Below are 22553 nucleotides of genomic sequence, written 5' to 3' on the forward strand. Positions count from 1 at the left end.
TATCCACAATAACACAGACTAATCTAAAACACAAGCTGAGCAAAAGAAGCCAGACACACTCTATGGCTCCATCTATATGAAATACCAAAACAAGCAAAATTAAGCTACGGTGCTACAATTTACAAAGGTCTTGCCCAGGAGTGAGGGAGGAATATGGGGGTCAGCTAAGAAGGGTACTGGGGAACTCTCTTGGGTGATGGAAATGTTCCATATCTTCATAAAGGTAGTGGTTACATGCTTGTATGTGTTTGTCAAAATGCACTAAACTGTGCTTTTTTAAAATTAAAGAAAACTTACATTCAGCAGCAGTAATCTGGCAACCATATTTTCCATTTTTGCTATAATAAGGCAATTAGTCGAACTCCATACCATCCTAGTTGATGTGGTACAATGATATCTTCCAGCTTTGTTCTGACTTCTTACCTTGTTAACTTCTGGTGTGAGGATCTCTATTTTTCTTAAACGTTGAAAAGCATCATAATCAGTTTCTCCAAATAGTCTGATTGGTTCTCCTCTTTCTCTCAATCTTCTGATAACCTGTTAAAAAAAAAAAAAAATCAAAAGACAATAGTAATTCCTTATGTTATTAGTAATTCCTATTTTAGGTGACCAAACATTTATTTTGAAATGTCAATGCAGAAAGTCAGTTGTGTTTGTTTTTTAATTTCCCTGAACAGATATACCGAGCTATTGTCAAACCTTAAATAACTCTAACGGTTTAGGTCCTTTGGCTGACTGTTTCAGGAAAGGACCAATCTGTGTGGTAGAATACATAAGAAAAACATTAAGATGGGAGGAAGTGATAATATTATACAAAGAAGGAAAATAAAGTCTGGAGTCAGCTGATAATAACAATGACCACGGCCAAGAGTCGGCATCACAATACTACAATAAAACCAAAACCGTGTCCCTCAGAGGAGAAAGTGAGCTGCAGTCAGGGTGGGGCACATGCAGGGCTTTCGAGGGGCTGATAATACTCTTTCTTGACTTGGCTGATGGTTATATGGGTGTTTGTTGTGTAATTATCCATTCTTTTGTATATATATTTTTCATTCTTTGTATACACATTATATTTCATAAAAAGGAAAAACAGAAATTGTAATTAAGAAAATAGGGTTGATCCAAATTAAAAAAAAATACCAACAACTTTATCTGGGAACACAAATAGCATCACACTTAGAAACCACTGGCAGGGCTCCCACAGGGTTTAACGGAAGCTTGGTATTAAAACGAAACTTAACAGGTCGTCTAGTGTTAGCTCCAGCCAACGAGCAACGACCTCAAAAACCTCTTAGTCAGGACCCTGTCTGACAAACAATAGACATCATTCTCTTCATCAAACAGCCCATCCCATTTTTGGACAGGTATGTTTTGCTTCTCAAAATAAACTAAAATCTACCCTCCCTCAAACTTCTATCCATTTATCTTAGTTGTACTTTAGGAAAGCATTGAAGATACTCAATTCTTCTCCAAAATTAGAGCTGTTGCCAATGGATTTTTTAAAAAGTCTTTAATATTCTTCTCATCTGGCCAAGTATTCAAAATTCCTTCATCTAATTTTCAAGACAGCTTCTACAGTCAGCCACTCTTCTCTGAAAGTTTCCTTTTGTTCAAAGTTCATTTTTGTTTTGAACTCTTCTGTATAGTTTGAATTCTTTATATCACATGAATATCTTAAGTTATTGTGGGGTTTTTTTGAGGGTAATAATAGTGGCTATTGACCAGGGTATGGGCAAACAGTTTAGGTGAGAGTATAAATTGGTATAATTGGTATAGAGACCTCTGGTAATGGGTATTAAAAGTCTTAGAAATGTACAGTCTTTAGCCTTCAGTACATAGACCCCAGAAATCATGCTTCTAGAAAATTTTCCAAAGGAATTAATCATACATTATTATGCATGCAATAATGTCTGTATAAGGATGCTCATTCTTAGAACGAATTATAATAGGGAAATGCTGACATATCTACATGACAGTTAAAAAAGAACTGGTTTTAAAAATATTGTGGGAAATTATACACTCTTAAAAAACTATACAAATCTCTATATTATGACCTAGAAAGATGTATTAAATAAGACAAATTAAGTTACAAAATAATATATTATTTAAGACAATTTAGACAATTTAATTATTCAGAATACATGTATTTATACTTATTTAGAACAATGTGTTTAGTTTTTAAAGTTCAGGAGGATATATTCTTTAAAAAGTTTAAGATAACAGCATCAGAGATTAATTTAGAACCTCATGAAGAAAGCCGGCTAGCTGCACAGTACTTTTAGTTCAGTAAGTCGTCTCATGGGAAATAATGCCATATAACTTATTAGAAAGAATTGGAGATGCATGCAAATGCTGTGAAGATTTTTCTTTTTCATGAAATGCTCTTATGTAAACTTACCTCTTGCCTAGAAAGAGTCATGGGCAATTTTTCCTCTGCCAATTCAAGTTCTAATACTGGATTCGATGAAGTTAATGGTTTCTGGTCCTCCTCTTTGGGCTGTATCTGTATTAACAACGAAAAGAAATGAAATTCAGTTTTTAAAATATAGTATAGTTAATATTTATCACTCTAGTACATTAGCCACTCACAGAAATGAACCTCGTTTTAAATATTGAAGGTTTTCTAAACGTTCCTCTGAGGAAAGAGTTAATAATAAACGTACATGCTTTTCAGAGCTTCCGGAACTCAGCCATTTCAGGGACACCCCAAGTAGGAAGCATGCACAGAGGAGACAGCATTCTCCTACACAAGAGTGACTCAAGTAGAACAGCTTCTAAAACTATTTAAACTCATTTTCTCCCTAGTCTCTAAAGAATTTTACTTTTTGTTTAAAAACAAATAGTTTCTCTTCTTTGAGACAAAGCATCTTACAGGGTTATTTGATCCTTGCTCTGGGTTTCAATGAAGACCACAGAAAAGAATGATTTTCTAACAGAAACCGGTGAAGCCTCACGCTCTAGCTTTTTCCTATCCTACTTTCTGAATGCCACTAATCCAAGTGCACAGAAATCTCTGTTGGACATGTAGAAAAATTCCCAAGCTATACAAAACTCGCCCACAAATGGAGTGGTGAACCTTGTGGAAAAATAACGAAAAATGGCACCTCTCTACTCATACCACACAAAGAAAAGAGTGGGCATTCTTGCACATGACCCTGCAGGGACAAAAAAATCTCTTCATCTATTTTCTTGAGGCTGCTGCCCAAAGTCACAGTTTAGGAAGATTGTGTTCAGCAATTTATAAGCCCCACTGTGAGGTCTGTAAAGATATTGAAACATGGTTTCCCATCTGACCATAAGACAAGTCTAAAATGCCAAAAGAAGTAAGATGAAAAAAACACAAAAGAAAATCAACGTTAAGGGAAAATTCACATTCAATTAAGAAAGGGCATATGGAAAAAATGATATAAATTATGATTCTATAGTTTATGGTAAAAGGTTATGTCTATCAGTATTAACAGTGCTAACAGAAAACTGAGGTAAAAAACTAAACTTTCGTATTTTCACAAACCAAATTAGCATCAAGTCTTAAAAAATGGTAACTAGCTTCTATAAAGAAATAAAGGTAATACATGCTGTATTTTCATAACTACCAAGAAGGAAACATCAAAACATTTTAGAAAGAAAAATCTATGCTTTCTTTTTAAACATAAAAATAGGTATTTCTCAGGGCTGGCCAAGTGGCATAGTGGTTAAGTTCACACACTCCACTTCGGGGGCCTGGAGTTCACAGGTTCAGATCCTGGGCACAGACCTACACACCGCTCACCAAGCCACGCTGTGGCGGTGTCCCACATACAAAATAGAGGGAGATTGGCACAGATGTCAGCTCAGGGCCAATTTTCCTCACCAAAAAACCCCAACAAAACAAAAAAGCACTAGGTATTTCTCCAAACATCTCAAGATGAAAAGGCTTTTTAACTACAGAATGGCAGTTAACAGCTTGAAGAAAAAGATCTAAGACACTTTGCCAGCTGGCCTCAACGCTAAAAGCACTATCTTTACAGTAATTATTTTGCTTCAGTGTTTTCCTCTATAGAAACAAGAAAGTACTGTCATATCACTGATGCAATCTAAACAAAGCAAAACTGCCACTGTTTTAAGTTATTTTCCTACTTTATAACAAATTGAAAAGATTCAGATTTAGGGATCTCGGAAAGCAGTAAGTCAGGAGAGTAAACCCATAGTAAGTGATTCTTATTCCAAATCAACGTTCAGTTAGACGATGCTGGGTAAGCAAAAGATGAGAAAACTTCCTTCTGAGTATCTGTTAGATGATTATTTACATAAAACATTTTAATCTCCTAAACTAGAAGCAAATGAAATCAATCTATTTATGGAAAATATCAAAATACAAATAAAAACCCTCATATTTTAGAAATATATCAGAAATATAAACACATTTTTAACACTTGCCCTCTCCCAACACTACAAAATAAAATCAAATGCATATACATACCATTCGCATTCCTCATGCTTCCTTCTAGAAATGCTATGCCAGATAAATTAATTTTCAGAACTTTCCCCATTACATGCACAAGAGTATTATTTTATGTTGACTTTCACGAGCAAAAAGTTGATTTCAAATTTATGATTTAGCAAAAGTATTTTAAAACCTCTGAACTTGGGTTAAAAAATTATTAAACTAGATATAGTCTTCTTTTAAAATAACTTAAACATAACTTCACCTCATAACTTTTAACCCCTCCCAATAAAAACCCCAATACATTATTCAACTAGGTAATCTCAAAGATAATTTCAATCATGCTTCTAAATTATACAAAGTATTCCAGACAACTCATTTGTTTCTAAAACATATTTCTATCCAACAGACGAAGCAGTGTTTAAAATGTGATCCCTTATTACACAAAAGCATATAAATGTTATATGGCACTCTATTTCAGGTAGAGGTACTTAGGGACAAAAGGAATTATTAACAATGCAAACATAAAAACACAGCTTAAAATATTCAGGAGAAAGCAGGGAAAAAACCACTGCTAATTCTACTGTTGTTGAATGAATAAATCATTTTGAACCCATTAAAAAGAGACTTTTATTGGGAGAGGTGGGGAGAGGAGTGGTGGCAGAGATGAAAATGAGGCAGTGTCAGATTCAGGACTTAATTAAAAAAAAAGTTCAAGCTTTGATCTCAAGTCACTTCATGCCGTCCACAAAAGCCAAACCATTCCAAGCCAAAAGTCATGCATGTATTTTCCTAAATTCAAGATTTAAAAAAAAAAAAGAAAGAAAGAAAAAACAAAAACAAACACTCATACCTCTCCAGATGGCTTCTCATTTATAGGCTAATGTATAACATTGATAAATTGAACAGAGATCAATAATTTTGTTACTTTCACAACAGCTGTATAAATTTAAACTCAGAAATATACAACTTAACATAAAAGCAGGCATTCATACCTTGTAGCCACATCTTTCAAAATATGCTTCTTCTTCTTTTTTTGCAAGTTCACTACGTTTGAAATATTTTTTATTTTCCTATTGAAGAAAGAAATAAGTTAATAATACGTCCTTGAGCAAAATTTCATGTGTCATAGTCAACAATGAGAAAACATTCTTCAGTTTTTCAAGAATTTGATAAAGGTTTTTGGTTCCATAGAAATTATATTGATTTTCTGAAAATGCTACCTGTCCTCTAACCCTGGGAAATATGAAGTATTTTTCTTGCAGTTTTCATTTTCACAGGCATATCCAACAGCAAAGAGAAGAAACCAACAATATTTTCTAAATGTTCACAGTGTTTTGATTTAATTCCCAATGTTTGAGTTCAATGATGATTTCTACAAATGGATTCATTATGAACCACATAAAATGGGATGATTTAATTATTTTCTCCTAACAGAAACGACCAAACAAAAATGATGGCAACGACAGCTGACATCTTAAATCTCATTACCAAGAGAGCTCCAAGGGTGTGTCCAAATTCATTTTATCATCTGGAATCTTACTGTATGAATCAATTAAGTGTGTTCGTATTAATTCTTAAAACTTTATTGATCAATTATTAAAATAATCTAGACATAGAATAGTGTTGGAAAGACTTATTAAAAAGATGGCTTAAAGGTATTTGTTTTAATATAATTTGATATAAAGAGACAAGCTCTAAATCTACTCTGGCGGGAGGAAAAAATGTTAGTTCTTTCCATACGATATATAAAATTACCCTTGCTGTTAAATGTACAGTGCCTAATTTGGAGGCTTGCTATTATCTACATCTCTGACTCTTGGATATTATTTCATTGATGACTTTGCTCAAATAAAGATACTGCTCTAGGGGCTGGGCCGGTGGCGCAGCAGTTAAGTTCACACATTCTGCTTCTCGGCGGCCTGGGGTTCGCGGGTTCGGATCCCAGGTATGGACATGGCACCGCTTAGCACGCCATGCTGTGGTAGGCGTCCCATGTATAAAGTAGAGGAAGATGGGCACAGATGTTAGCTCAGGGCCAGGCTTCCTCAGCAAAAAAAGAGGAGGACTGGCAGTAGTTAGCTCAGGGCTAATCTTCCTCAAAAAAAGAAAAAAAAACAGATACTGCTCTACTTTATAGGTAGTTACTATAAGAGCACCTCAATAATCTGTCCACACATGTATTTAGCACGTCATACTTTTAAAGCTCATTCACTCAGGGAATGACCATCGATGGATACTAAGACCATTACAAGAAAGGTTGATGGTGAACAATGGAAAGATCAGTCTGCCAACACTTGAACCACCATCAAGCTCAGCACCAGGAAAACATTATGCACCTCCTCTGTGATACACAGAGGAAGTACACAGCACCATCTATAAAGCATTCTTGCCAAAAAGCTCAATCTGAATCTAGTCAAACACGTAGGTCTAACTTCCATTTGCGAAAAATGTAGGGAATAGAGGAATAAGCTAAATAACACCACTGGGAAGCAATTAAACACAGACTTTTACAAAACTAGCCCCAGTTTCCCCAACAAGTTAATGGCATAAAAAGGGGTCTGGGGGAATGAAATGTTCCCAATTAAAAGAAACAAGAGGGCCAGCCCTGTGGCCAAGTGGTTAAGTTCATGCGCTCTGCTTTGGCAGCCCAGAGTTTCGCTAGTTCAGATCCTGGGCACAGACACTGTACTGCTCACCAAGAAATGCTGAGGCGGCATCCCACACAGCACAACCAGAAGGACCTACAACTGGAATATACAACTATGTACTGGGGGGGCTTTGGGGAGAAGAAGAAGAAAAAAGAAACACGAGTCATAAAAAACAAATGCAATGAGTAGACTTTGTGTGGATCTGATTTGAACAAACCAACTACAAAAGAATATATATGTGTGTATTTTAATTCAATTGGGGATATTTGAAAGTGAGAGGAGTATTTGATGGTGTTAAGAACCCAATTTTAATTTTGTTGGGTGTGATCATATTTTGTTTATATGAGAACATGATGTTACTTTCTAGTGTTACATGTGTTAGGGGAAGGGTAGACAGGGGTTCATTTTACAATTATATTTTTGTGTATGTTTAAAACTTTCATAATAACCAGTGTTTTTAAGCTCATTCATTAACTCAATAAACATTTATTGACTTATCGACCACACAGCAAGCACAGCTTTACAGCTATAAAGATGAAGATACTACCTGGGGTAATATCAGAACCACCCTGAGAAAGGTGGGAGCAGATACTATTAACTTGATCTTAGCGATGAGAAACCTGAGAACTAGGAAGGTTAGATGACCTTCCCAGAACTCCGAAAGCCTTAGGAGTAAGAGAGGCAGGACTAGAACTCTGGTCCTGAAACCCTCTGTACTGATCCAGTACTCCAAGCTACAGTTCTTCACTCCCAAAACGTTATTTCAGCGTCACAAACTGTTCCTTTTGACTATGTAGCATGTAACTGTCATATTTCAAAAAAATAAGTTAACAAACATATATTGGTATCCACTCAGAAAGGACTGATATGTAGGAACAAAGTAAAAGGACTCTCTAGACCAGGGTCCATAGTTCAATCTTTAATGACTGCTATCTTTTACTATCACGTCTCAATTCCACTGAACACACCTAACAAAATCTTAAGCCTAAAACATCAATTTTCAAAACGCGGTTCATGGACCTCTGGGGGTCCGTCCCTAAGACCTTTTCAGAGGTTCTGCAAGGTCTAGTTTATTTTCATAATAACATCTTGTGGCCCCTTTTCTCTGTGCTCATACTTGCAATGATGGTACGACAGCAAGGGTGAGGAAAACTACTGAAACTTCAGCATAAATAAAGGCTAAGTACTTTATATACCAGTGTTCACTGCCTTCTTCACCACCATGCACTTGCAGGAAAATAAAAAGGCTGGTTTCTCTTAAGAATGTCTTGATAAAGCACAATTTTACTAAATCTCAACCCTCGAGTACATAGCCTTTTAATATTTGATATAACGAAATGAAACAGAAAGCTTTTCTGCTACATAATGAAGTAGGGTAGCTGTCTCAAAGAAAAGCACTTGTGCAACTGTTTGATTATTCAGACTTATTTGGCAAACATTTTCTCAGAACTGAACAAGGCAAGCCTGTCACTTAAAGGAAAACAACAATAGCATTTGTTGCCTATGATAAAATTCCATCTTTCAAGCAAAAACTAGAATGGTGGAAAACTTGTATCCATCACTGTGAACTTGATGGGTTCCCAATACTTAAAGGCTTTTCTGATGAAATCAGTGGTGATAGTAATGCAATTTTTTTATCACATTAATGAAACATTAACATTCAGAAGATCTGTATAACTCAGCAAACCCTGATGTTACAAAGGCAAGACGTTACAAAATTATGCATAGGCAAAAGAGCTATGGGCAGAATGGATCAGAACACACACAGAGCAGAACAGATCAATGGATTTCAATATAAGAAAAGTCCGTTGATATGAAAAGTTCATTGATATGGGTCAGAATCCAAACTCTAATCTTTAAGAAACTTACCACTTGTCTAGTTTTCGTACAGTATCAAAGAAGAATATCCACAATTATCTGAAAAAGCTATTAAAATATTCCCTTTTCCAACTACCTATCTGTGTGAGGATGAAGTTTCTTCATATACTTAAACAAAAACAACATATCACAATGGCTGAATGGAGAAACAGGAGAATTCAACTGTCTTCTAATGTGCCAGAGATTAAAGAGATTTCTGAAAATGTAAAACAATGCCATTCTTCTCACTAAATTTGTTTTGGAAAATACAGTTTTCATAAAAACGTACTGTGTTAATACACATAGGTTTATTATTGTATGAAATGTAAATAAATATTTTTAAATTTCCAAGAGTAATTATCAATAAATATATGCTACATAAACAAACCATCTCTGGAGCCAAAAATAATTAAGAATGGAGAGGTCTTGAGACCAGTAAGTGTGAACCACTGTCCTAAAAGAATCCACCTGTTGGCATTCTCCACGCCTGTCCCAGTATGCTAAGCAATGCTGACAAACCACTTGGGCCTCAATGCTGCCCACTGATCTTGGTGTATTTATCCACTCAGTTTTCTCTCCTATCATCTACACTGACCATCACACATTCCCCATTTTCTCAAACCTCTTATCCCTTCACTTCTTCCCTCATTTCACCAAATGACTAAGCCACTCTACTCTACAGAGAAAGGGAAAGCCATCAAACAAGGACTCGTCTCAGCACCAGTCCTTTCTTGCTATCAGAATGGGAGAGGAAAGCCTCCTCCAATCCCTCCCAGCTGTATTCCGGATCTCAATTCCTCCTGCCTTTCCCAGGGACCCCTCAAAATCAATCATCTATTTTCTCTTCTGAATCTTCACCTTTTCCCTCTCTACTGGCTCCTGACCAGCATCACTTAAATAGGCTCAAGACTCTCCTACCTTAAGGGAAAAATTCTTTACTCTGCACTAGATATCACGCTAAGGGCCATTTACAGCAGAACTACACTAAAATGTTTTCTCATAAATATCTCCATTTCCTCACCTCCAATTCTCTTTGCAGCACCCCAAAAATTGGGCATTCATTCATTAGTGCTCCACTGAAGAATCCACTGACGTCAGAAATAATGTCCAAGGCGCAAATCTAAAGGATCTTCTCTGACTTATTTTACGCAGTCTTCAATTCAACTGTAATTCCCTCCTTCAGTCACTCCTCTCTTAGTTGTCAGACTTTTCTTATTTCCTCCTCACTTACTGGTTTGTTCAGATTTTCTAATTCCTGTAGTTTTCAGTCATTTACTTACTTGGATTTTTCAATTTATTATAACATATTAATGCATTATTCTCCCTAATTATTTTGTTTTCCAGTATCTTTCATAATGGTTATTATAGCTCCTCCCTTTGTTTCAATTTCAGAATTCTGTCAATTTCTGTTAAAGGGGATTTTTTAAAAAATTAAGTTGCTTTTATATTTTTGATAAATGAAAAACACTTGTGCAAGTGCACAGGCATGGATCTAGTATGCTACCGTTTGTATTAAAAAAGGAGAAAAGAATACACTCACATTTGCCTCTTTTCCACATTTGCTTTTATATGCATGAAATAATTATAGGATACACAAAAATGAATAATGTTAGGTGCTTTGGAGGAGGTGAATTGAGCAGCCTGGGGACAAGGGTAAGAAGGAAACTTTATTCTACAGTCACGTGTCACTTAATGACAGGGATACATTCTGAGAAACGTGTTGTTAGGCGATTTCATCACTGTACAAACATCATAGAGTGCACTTATACAAACCTACATGGGATAGCTTACTACACACCTAGGCTAATGGTACTAATCTTATGGGACCATCGCTGTATATTTGATCCACTGTTGACAGAAATGTCACTATGTGGTGTATAACTGTAAACCCTTCAGTATGTCCTAAATTTTGAATCATTTGAATGAATGATCTATTAATAAGAAACTTAATTTGCTTTACCTTTTAAAGAGGTATTGAGAGAAAAATAAAAGTATTTCCCTTTGTACTACGTGACCCTTTACTTCATAACAAAAAGTTGTCAAAAACAAAAGGTTCTTGATCATGTTTCAAATGTTACTCTCTACTTTTTGTTTAAAAACAAGAGTAGTTTGTAAGAAAAGAACTAAAGCAGTGATTTCTAATTACAAAACATTATTTTGTAAATAATTCATAAATAATGCTCACTGTGTTTATAAACACTGTGTCTATAAACACTGAAAATACACTTTGAAACATAAAGTGTTGTGGATACATTTATAACAGAATTAAAATTGCTGAATTTTAGAACTTGACTATTGGTAATGTACTCCCTTTATACATAGCTCAGGCGAGTTAGACAACTTGCCCAAAGTTAAGAGCTCTCTAGGAATGGAGCCACACTTCGACTTTAGGACTTGTTTACTCATTTTACAAATTTAATTTCTTTTCTAACTGTATTCAAAATTTTCAAACTCTAATTTAATTGAATTAACTATAGAATATAAAATATAGTCCCTCAAACACAAAAATCTAAAAGTGGTTGGTATTTATTTTAAGACAGCACATGAACTGATGGCTAAACTACTTTGAATGCTCTCCTACAGCACCTAACATTTCCAGTGGACCTTTCATCCCGACAGATTTTAAAAACAAACTACAAAGGGTATACTTGTTTCTCCTTTTAAAGACAGAAGCTAACTCCTACATGCTACTTTACAAATGTTATTCTTGGACTCTGTCAAGTTGTACTTTCTGGATTTTAAAACTGAGATCCATAGGACTAACATACAGAAACCTTTCTACAGTATCACCTGAAATGTCTGCCCTTACTAATAAAGAAAAATCAAAATCAAAAACAACATGCAACCAGGATTGTCAACATTTCACTAATTAAGAATTATTATTCCTTTAGTCATGTTAAGGTTTTTAGTGTTCATATAAATGGAATACAAACATCATCGAGAACTCTACAAAAAGACAATGGAGAGCTAACAAATATATAGCTTGGATATGCAAAGCAAGACAATATGTGTCAGATCACAAACCATGTGGCAGGGTCAACATCTTGCTGAAGAAAATTAGCCTGAAAGAGCCTAAAGTAATATACCAAATGGAAGGGCATGCAAACACAATTTAAAGAGACACAATGCCACATCAATGGATAGTATCATCCAGACAGAAAAATCACTAAGAAAACATTGGTCTTAAATGACTCATTAGATGAGATACATTTAACATATACAGAACATTCCATCCAAAAGAAGCAGAATACATATTTTCCTCAAGTGCACATGGAACATTCTCTAGGAGAGATCCTAAGTTAGGCCACAAAACAAGTCTTAACAAATTTAAGAAGACTGAAATCATATCAAGCATCTTTTCTGACCACTATGGTATAAAACTAGAAATTACAAGAAGAAAACTCGAAAATTCACGAATATGTGGAGGTTAAACAACATGCTACATTCACAAATACGTGGAGGTTAAACAATATGCTACTGAACAACCAATGGGTCAATGAAGAAATCAAAGGGGAAAACAAAAGAACTCTGAGACAAATGAAAATGGAAATACAACATACCAAAATTTATGGAATACAGCAAAAGCAGTCTAAGAGAAAAGTCTATAGCAATAAATGTCTACCTCAAGCAACAAGAAATCTTAAATAAACAACCTAACTTTACTCCTCAAGGAACTAAAAAAAAGAACAAGCAAAGCCCAAAGTTAGTAAAAGGAAGGAAACAACAAAGATCAGAGCAGAAATAAATGAAATAGAGACTGAAAAGACATAGAGAAGATCAATGAAACTAAGAGCTGGTTCTTTGAAAAGATAAAAAAATTGACACAGCTTCAGTTAGACTCACCAAGAAAAAAAGGGAAAGGGCTCAAATAAACAAAATCAGAAATCAAAGAGGAGATGTTACAAATGATATTACAGAAATACAAAAGATCATAAGAGACTACTATGAACAATTATACACCAACAAATTGTACAACCTAGAAAAAATGGATAAATTCCTGGAGACATACAACCATCTAAGACTGAATCATGAGAAACAGAAAATCTGAATAGACTGATTACTAGTAAGGAGATTACACCAGTAACCAAAAACTTCCCCCAAAACCAAAAATCCAGGACCAGATGGTGATTTCTACCAAATATTCAAAGAAGAATTAATGCCAGTCCTTCTCAAACTCTTCCAAAAATAGAAGAGAAGGGAACACTTCCAAATTCATTTCATGAGGCCAGCATTACCTTGATACCAAAACCAGACAAGGACATCACAAAAAAAGAAAATTACAGGCTAATATCTCTGATGAACACAGATACAAAATCCTCAACAAAATATTAGCAAACCAAATTCAACAATACATTAAAAGGATCGTATACCATGATCGAGTGAGATTTATTCTAAAGATGCAAGGATAGTCTAACATCCACAAATCCATCAATGTGATATACCACATTAACAAAATTAAGGATAAAAAATCATAGAATCATCTCAATAGATGCAGAAAAAGCACTGGACAAAATTCAACATCCCTTTAATGATAAAAACTCTCAATGAAGTGAGTATATAGGGAATGTAGCTCAACATAAGAAAGGCCATATATGACAGGACCACAGCTAACATCATACTCAATGGTGAAAGTTGAAAGTTTTCCTCTAAGAACAGGAACAAGTCAAGGATGCCCACACTCGCCACTTCTATTCAACACAGTACTGGAAGTCCTAACCAGAGCAATTTGGCAAGAAAAAGAAGTAAAAGGAATCCAAATTGGAAAGGAAGAAGTAACCCTGTCACTATTTGCAGATGACATGATACTATATGGAGAAAACCCTAAAGACTCCAACAAAAAACTGTTAGAACTAATAAATGAATTCAGTAAAGTTAAAGGGTACAAGATCAATCTACAAAACTCTGCTGTATCTCTATACACTAATATTGAAGTATCAGAAAGAGAAATTAAGATTTTATAACCTTAATGAAAAAAGAAAGAGAAATTAAGAAAACAATCCCATTTACAAGTGCATCAAAAAGAATAAAATAACTAGGAATAAATTTAACCCAGGAGGTGAAAGACCTGTACCTTGAAAACTATAGGACACTGATGAAAGAAGACATAATTGGAAAGATATTCCATGCTCATGGATAAAAAGAATAGCGTTAAAATGTCTTTATTACCCAAAGCAATATATAGATTCAATGCAATCGCTATCAAAATTCCAATGGCATTTTTCACAGAAATGGAATCCTAAAATTTGTATGGAACCTAAAAAGACCCTGAATAGCCAAGGCAATCTTGAGAAAGAAGAACAAAACTGGAGGCATCATGCTCCCTGATTTCAAACTATATTACAAAGCTATAGTAATCCAAACAGAATGGTATTGGCATAAAAACAGACACATAGAACAATGGAACAGAACAAAGAGCCCAGAAATAAACCCACACATATGTGGTCAATTAATTTACATCAAAGGAGCCAAGAATATACAATGGGGAAAGGACAGTCTCTTTAATAAATGATATTAAGAAAACAACATAGGCACATGCAAAAGAATGAAACTAGACTATTACTTCACACCATACACATAAATCAACTCCAAATAGATTAGAGACTTGAATGTAAGACCAGAAACCATAAAACTCCTAGAGGAAAATATAGGCAGTAAGCTCCTTAACATCGGTCTCAGCGATAAGTTTTTGGATCCAACTCCAAAAGCAAAGGCAACAAAAGCAAAAATAAACAAGAGACTATATCAAACTAAAAAGGTTTGCACAGTAAAGTGAACCATTAACAAAACGAAAAGCAATCTACGGAATGGGAGAAAATATTTGCAAATCATATATCTGATAAGGGGTTAATATCCAAAATATATAAACACTTCATACAACTCCAACAGTAAAAAAAACAATCTGGTTAAAAAACAGGCAGAGGATCTGAATAGACACTTTTCCGAAGAAGACAGAGAGATGGCCAACAGGTACATGAAAAGATGTTCAATATCACGAATCATCAGGGAAATGCAAATCAAAACCACAATGAGATAGCACCTCACACCTGTTAGAATGGCTATTCCCAAAAAGACAAGAAATAAGTGTTGATGATGATGTGGAGAAAAGGGAGGAGGAAGGGGAGTATCAGGAGAAAAGCAAGCAAGAGTAAAAGAAAAATGGCAGTTGATTTACACTGTCTGACTTTAAGACTCACCATAATGCTACAGTAATCAAGACAGTGTGGCACCGGGATAAGGATCAACAAACAGATGAAGGGAACAGAACAGAGCATCCAGAATGCAGCCACACTTCCACAACTACCTGATTCTGCAGACTACTTGATTTGAAGACACCAAAACCATCCAAAGGGAAAAGAAAACTATTTTCAGTAAATGGGGCTGGAACAACTGGATAACCACATGGAAAGCAGTAAACCACACTCCTACCTCACATCAGACAAAAAACTAATTGAAACTTTTTAAAAACCCTGTTTCTTATAAAAGATAAAATCATAAAGCTTTTAGAACATAAGAGAATATGTTACTCGAGTAAATGCCTAGGGGTGGAATGACTCAATCACACAACAGGTGTACGTTTAACTTCCAAGAAACTGCCAAAGTGTTTTCCAACTGGTTATATTCTTTTATATTTCCAGACAGGACACAGAAAACAATAATCATTACACATTGATAAATTGGGCTTTCTCAAAATTAAAACCTTTTGCTCATCAGAAGATACTATCAAGAAAATGAAGAGAAAATCCAGTGTGGGAGAAAATATTCACAAAACATTCATCTGATAAAGGACTGGCATCCAAGATATATAAAGGATTCTTTTGAAATCAGTAAGAAGAAAAAAACCAACCCAATTAAAAAGTATGCAAGCAATTTTCAGGGCCGGCCCAGTGGCAGAGCGGTTAAGTTCACACGCTCTGCTTCAGCAGCAGGTTCGGATCCCAGGCACAGACCCACACACTGCTCATCAAGCCATGCTGTGGCAGCATCCTACATACAAAATAGAGGAAGACTGGCACAGAATTTAGCTCAGGGGCAATCTTCAAGCAAAAAGAGCAAGATTGGCAATGTATGTTAGCTCAGGGTCAATCTTCCTCACCAAAAAAAATATGCAAGCAACTTTTTCAGACACTTCACAAAAGATATACCAATGGTCAAAAAACACATGAAAAGTACTTAATATCATTGAGTATGAGGAAGATGTAAATTAAAACAACAATGCAATACCACTACACATCCACTAGAATGGGTAAAATTAAAAGACTGACAACACAAATTGTTGACAAGGATGTAGGGTATCTGAACTCCCTTACTTCGCTGGTGGATGTGTAACACGGTCCAGCCACTTTGGAAAAAGGTCTAGTGGTTTTTTATAAAATTAAACAGATGCATATTCCATAACCCAGCAATTCCACGCCTCAGTATTTTCTTAAGAGAAATGAAAGTAAGACTTATACAAGAAGGTTCACAGTAGATTTAATCTTAATAGCCAAATCCTGGAAACATCCCAGGTGCCCATCATCAGGAGAATGGATTAACAAACTGGATGTACTCAAACAATGGAATACTGTTCAGCAGTAAAAAGAATAAACAGCTGATAAATGCAACAATATGGATAAAACTCAAAACATGATTCTGACTCAACAAAATGGGACACAAAAGAGTACATAGTATGACCCCATTTATGTGAAATTGTGGAGCAAGCAAAACTAATAAATGGTATAAAGAAATCTGAATAGTGGTTGCTTCTGGGGATCGTAGGGACAGGGACCGGCTGGAAGGTAATATTCTGTATCTTGATACGGACAGGATTACACAGGCATATACATTTGTCAAAATACACTGACTGGTACACTTAAGATTTGTCTATTTCTTCATATGTAAATTTTTGTATACACACAAAAGGAAGCATAAATAAATACTGAATTCTAGTTAATGATATACACGCCAAATGGTTTAGGGGTAAAGTGTACCAATGTCTACGACTTAATTTGAAACGCATAAAATCAGTAAATTGTTTTCATTACCCTATCAGCAGCTGAAAAACACTTGTTTATATGGTGCCAGAAGAGCTGCCTCATCCTTAGTTGTATCAAGTGGTGTCCCAGCTTTTTATTGCTAATTTATGACAGTTGAAAGAATAAATACTTAGCATATGAATGCCCCTTCATCAAACTGTGGAGAAGCTACTAAAACAGCCCATCACTATCCTAAAATGTTCTGCCTGCTATAAATATGCTGAGATAAAAGCAGTTTCTGCATTATTAGATGAATGGATAGAGTGATGGATAGATGGACAGTTACGTGATAAAGCAAATATTGCAACATATTAACTGCGGGTTTAATTGTAGAATCTAGGTGGCAGGCATATATGGGTATTCACTGTACAATTCTTTTAAGTTTTTACTACATTTGAAAATTTTCTCAGTAAAATGTTGAGGGAAAAAATCTACTTTGCAGCAGACGTCAAAATACAGTATCAACATGACACAATCTACGACACAGTTTTTTCACTATATTAAAAAAATGTTTAAGGCTCCTCACTGACTAAAGAAAGAGAGGAGTTGGAGAGGATTATAGAAGATTGCAGAAAGGGATAAATAAATGTTTAGAAAGGCAAGTTCAAAGAACTGAAAAAACGAAAAAGGTTCAACAGAGCTGGAACAACTGACTCGCGCTAGGGAGTGATGTACAGAGAGATTTTCACCAGCACAGAAACGACTAGTTCTCGAACTTTTGAGTCAAAGATCTCAACAGTATCATACATAGGGGGAGGAGAAGAGGGGGCATATATATGTGCTAAATTTTTTATAAAATTTCAAGGAGCCGATGGATACTCTAAAGTCCATCCAAAGGCCCCATTTAAGACCCCGTGACACAGATGGTAACTAGAAATCTGAGGGGAATATGAAATTAATATAAGAGAATATTCAGTGAAGAGAAAGTGGCCTAGGCGTGAACAAATATTTAAGGGAGGAGAAATAAAGAAAAAAGAAAAAAAGAATAAGCCTGTAAAGGAGATCAAGAATAAGGAGCCCAAGAAGCAGGAGGACAAACAGGCAGCTGAGGTCAGGAGACGCCGAGGGCAGAGCCGAGAAAGGAGCGGGCAGGAGTGCCCAGTGCTGTCGAGGCTGGGGAGGAAGACATGGAGGGCACTGCTGGCCCTAATTAGAATGGGCTCAGTACAGCGGTCAGGGCACAAACCAGTAAGCATCAGGTGAAGGAGTGACTGAGAATTAAAATTTATTTTAAGAAGCTTGGCTGTAAAGAAAAAGGACGGTTGCTTAAAAAAAAGAAAAAAACCTTTTTAAAGATAGGAGAGACATCTGCATGTTTAGGTGCTGATGGGGAAAAGCCAGGAGAGAGACTGAAGACACGAAGAAAGGGAATAAATGACATTAGGGCTCCTGATAATGCTAAAAAAGAGAAGTTGGGATCCAACGTGCAGGGGGAAGTTCTGACCCACGCTATACCCATACCTCATTCATTTTACAGGGGAAAAGGGGAGGAGTTTCTTGCTGTTGGCGTCTACATTCTCTGTGAAACTGAACGCATGTTCCTTAAAGAAAAGGCTCAAGCATTATTTTCTTTTTAAGTCTTGCATGGCACACTGTAGTATCCATAGAGGAAACATTCAATAAATACTGGGAAAAAACAAAGCTAGAATTCTACACAAAGCCCATCCTCATAACCACAACTAATAAAACTGCTAAATATGCCCCATTAAGTTCCCCAAGCAACCTGGTTCCCCACATAAATGAGGCTTTGTGTTAAATGAAGATTCACCAATAGCGGGGTTCCAAAGCATTGGGATTCGAGCTAGGCAGAGACTGCAGCCACCTCAGAGCAGTCACACCAGGCAGCACACTGCAGGACAGGCGACAGGACGCTACTGTAGGAGCCTCTCCAGTCTAACAAAGGGGCACTCACAACGCGTTTACTATCCAACCACCAGACTGACAAGAAAAAGGCTGGGATACCGCTTGTACTGACCAAGATGAGGCAGCTCTTCTGGAAGAAAATACAACATAGCCAGGTGTCTGCCAGCTGCAGACAGGGCAATGAAAATAAGTCACTGATCCCTGACCAGCATTTTTTAAAAAATGAAACAGAATAGATTAAAATAATAAAACATATAGAATCACCTGTAGTTAAGGTAAGAATTGTTTCATGAAACTTTTGTCTCATATATATATATCAGCGCAAAATATAAAAATTTATTTCTTACTGCGGCTGGGGCAGTGAAAAAAGTTGGAAAGCTACTGACGGACACTATGATGCAGAAGGATAAAGGCTACAAAGGAACTGATTCTATACAAAATCATACAGCTGCAAATCAAAAAACTGTCTTCTCACACGTACAAAAAGAAAAGACGTCTGGTTACACACATTCTCTTATATCATGCAAGAGCACTCACCTACCTGATTATGCAAATACACACGCTGTAAAGGCTGAGGGTGAGCTGAGCTGAGCTTTTCGTGATTTTCGCTCTAAAGCACTTAGATTTCAACATGCTGGCCCTTCCTAACATCAACTACACATTCCAACACCTAAATAGTTTTTTCAAAGGGAACCCTCATACACTGCTGGTGGGAATGCAAACTGGCCCGGCCACTACGGAAAACAGTATGGAGATTTCTGAAAAAGTTAAAAATAGAAATATCATATGACCCAGTTATCCCACTACAGGGTATCTATCTAAACAACTTGAAATCAACAATTCAAAGAGACTTATGCACCCCTATGTTCACTGCAGCATTATTCACAACAGCCAAGAAGTGGAAGCAACCCAAGTGCCAACAATTGATGACTGGATAAAGAAGATGTGGTATACATATATAAAATGGAATATTACTCAGCCATATAAAAAGACAAAATCAGCCCATTTGCAACAACATGGATAGACCTTGAGGGTATTATGTTAAGTGAAATAAACTAGACAGAGAAAGACAAATACTGCATGATTTCACTCATATATGGAAGATAAACAAACACATGGACAAAGAGAACAGATTAGCGGTTACCAGAGGGGAATGGTGTTGCGAGAGGGCAAAAGGGCTAAAGGGGCACATATATATGGTAACAAATAAAAATTAGACTATTGGTGGTGAGCACGATGCAGTCAATACAGAAACTGATAAATAAAACATACAACTGAAATTTCACAATGTTATAAACCATCATGACCTCAATGAAATAAAAAAAATAAGAAAATAAAAGTTTTTAAAAATATTCCCAAGTCACTCATCAAAATAAAAAGATCCCTAACGTAGAGACAAAAATACTAAGCTACAAATATGGACAAGCTTTCCCCACTTATCTGCTAAATAACATTCTGTTTAACTAGCTCCCACTTTGCCAATTGTTTTTAAAGTTTCACTGATTATGAAATCTGCCATCCACCAAGCAATCTCAACTTTCTTACACTATATCATATACATTAACCATACATTATATCCAAAGATCTAAGCAGATGTTCTCAAAGTCTGGTCCATAGATCCGTGGGTTCCTTAAGACCCTGTTGAGAGGGCCCGTGATGTCAAAACTATCTTCAATACTAAGGTGTTACTTGCCTGTTCACTCTGTGGACATTTGCACTAAGGATGAAAGCAACAGTAAGTCTCCTGAGGCCTTAACAAGAATCAAGGCAGTGGAACTAAAGGGTACCAGCAGTCACTGCATTCTTCAGCACTAAGTAAAGGAGGGAGCAGGCAGTTTCACTTAACAATCTCCTTGACGAAGAGTAAGATTATTAATTTAATTAAGTCCTGATCGCTGATCGCAACTCTTTAATATCCCTTGATGAAACAGGAAGTACACATAAAGCCCTTCTCATTTATACCAAAGTAGGATGGTTGTCTGGAGGGAGAGCACTTGTGTGATTAAGTTGCAAACTAAACCAGCTGCTTTTTTCGTGGAATATCATCTTTACATGAAAAAATACCTGAGAGACAAACTATGGTTACTCAGACCGAGGTATCTGGCAGATAACTTCCCAGAAGTGAACAAGGTGAGCCTGTCACTTCAGGGAAGCAACTGATAGCACTGTTGCCAATGGTAAAATTTCAGTTTTCAAGTGAAAATTAAAATTGTGGAGAACTCAGATCTGCCAACATGAGCTTACGGTTTCCCAATACTTAAAGACGTTTCTCACTGGTGATATTAAATAATGTGATTTCTTTTAATACTGTGTAAAGAAGTATGTCAACATTTGGAAGATGTGCACAACTCAGTGAACCAATACTTTCCAAATGATCAACGGATTAATATATGAGTATTTTTACAACTTCTCAGCTTTAACTTCTAAAACAGTAAATATCGATAAACACATAAACAAAAGCCCTTTGGGATCCTCAATAATTTGCAAGAGTGTACAGAGGTCCTGAGACCAACAGCTACGAGAACCGGTGATCTACGTTATTGTCACGCGATAAAGAAGTGGAGATCAACTCAAGGAAGTTCCTAAATCACGTAATTCTTTCTCCTCCTCCACGGTTTCTCCAAAACAGTTTTAGCCTTCCTATCGGTGAAGAGCTGCCCAACAGACTTTTGTACGTGTTTGGGGCGGGCGGGGGTCGGGGTGGAGAATTTAATAACACATCAGGTTTTATGAGTAGGAAGGACTCAAAGACTTAAATCCCGAGTCGGCTCTTCCTATTTCAGTTGGGCACAAATCTTTAGTGAAATGACCAGCGTGAACGACCACAAGAATCGGGGCCCGTCGGAAGAACACCGACACATGGGAGAGTGGGTACAAAGGGGCAGCTGCGGGGGGTAAATTGCCAAAATCTTGGGTTTTCCTGCAATTGCCCCCCGTCCTCCCTAATGCTCCCGGGTGAGAGGTCGGGGGAGGGGACCTAGAGGGGCCGCCCCGGGGTGGTGGCGGGCTCTCCCTAAGCCCCTTCCGCGCCTCGAATCCCTTCCAGCCCCTCCCCAGGCCCCACAACTCCTCGACGCCAGCGCCCCACCACCCCAAGGCTCCTCACCACCAACAGGTTCCTGTCCTCCACCAGCTGCCGCTTCCGGAGGATCTCCGACTTCAAAATGTCCATCTCGCTGCCGCCGTTTAAGCTTGAGTTTCCCTCTCCGACTCTGGGGTCAAGACTCGCCCAGCCAGGCGCGGCCAACCCACTATAAACAAGTCCAAACACCGGAGGGCGACTGACAGCGGCCGCTTCCGGCGGAAGCTGGGGTGAGCGAGAGGAGGGAAGACAGCGCTCCGGGGCGCCTGCTGTTGACGCAGCCGCTGGGGATTAGCGCCTCCTGGCGGCGCCCTCCGGCAGCGCGCCTGTAGTTTCCACTATTAGAGATACAAATGAAGTTGGACTAAAACAGGAGTCTTCTTCATCGTGCCGAGGTCGACAAGCTGCATTTTCAATGTTATTTCACCTGCTTGTACCTCCTAGTTTAGGTCCAAAAGCCTCTTGGTAGAACATCTCAATTATGTTGATTAAGGCTAGATCCTTACAGATACCAGAAATTCACGTCAGTTTCTGAAGTTAACGGCTTGCCAAAATTGATGTCCTAGAGAGTGAAAAAACCTGAACAATACCACTAGTTCATAAATATAGAGGAAAAGGGCAGTGTTCATTGCTAGCCTGTTAAATTCCCTGTAAACTTAAGTAAC

At 37.0% G+C, this 22553-nt stretch overlaps 1 protein-coding gene across 2 annotated transcripts in view; it reads right to left on the reverse strand.

Annotated features, from left to right (window-relative positions):
* The window catches only part of PRPF18 (pre-mRNA processing factor 18), a 46459-nt gene extending 24337 nt beyond the window's left edge, over positions 1 to 22122 (reverse strand). The window contains exons 1-5 of one of the 2 annotated variants that reach the window (XM_008527303.2): positions 21913 to 22111; positions 5419 to 5496; positions 5277 to 5303; positions 2399 to 2503; positions 424 to 537 (exon numbers count right to left, since the gene is read on the reverse strand). In XM_008527303.2, coding sequence (XP_008525525.1) covers positions 424 to 537; positions 2399 to 2503; positions 5277 to 5303; positions 5419 to 5496; positions 21913 to 21978 — 390 coding nt within the window. In that variant the 5' untranslated portion in view covers positions 21979 to 22111. Of the gene's footprint in view, positions 1 to 423; positions 538 to 2398; positions 2504 to 5276; positions 5304 to 5418; positions 5497 to 21912 lie in introns of both variants that reach the window. The other variant, XM_008527304.2, reaches the window with a different exon arrangement.
* Between the last annotated feature and the right edge of the window lie 431 nt (positions 22123 to 22553).

Source organism: Equus przewalskii, chromosome 30 (assembly GCF_037783145.1).
Source record: "Equus przewalskii isolate Varuska chromosome 30, EquPr2, whole genome shotgun sequence".
Taxonomy (NCBI): domain Eukaryota; kingdom Metazoa; phylum Chordata; class Mammalia; order Perissodactyla; family Equidae; genus Equus; species Equus przewalskii.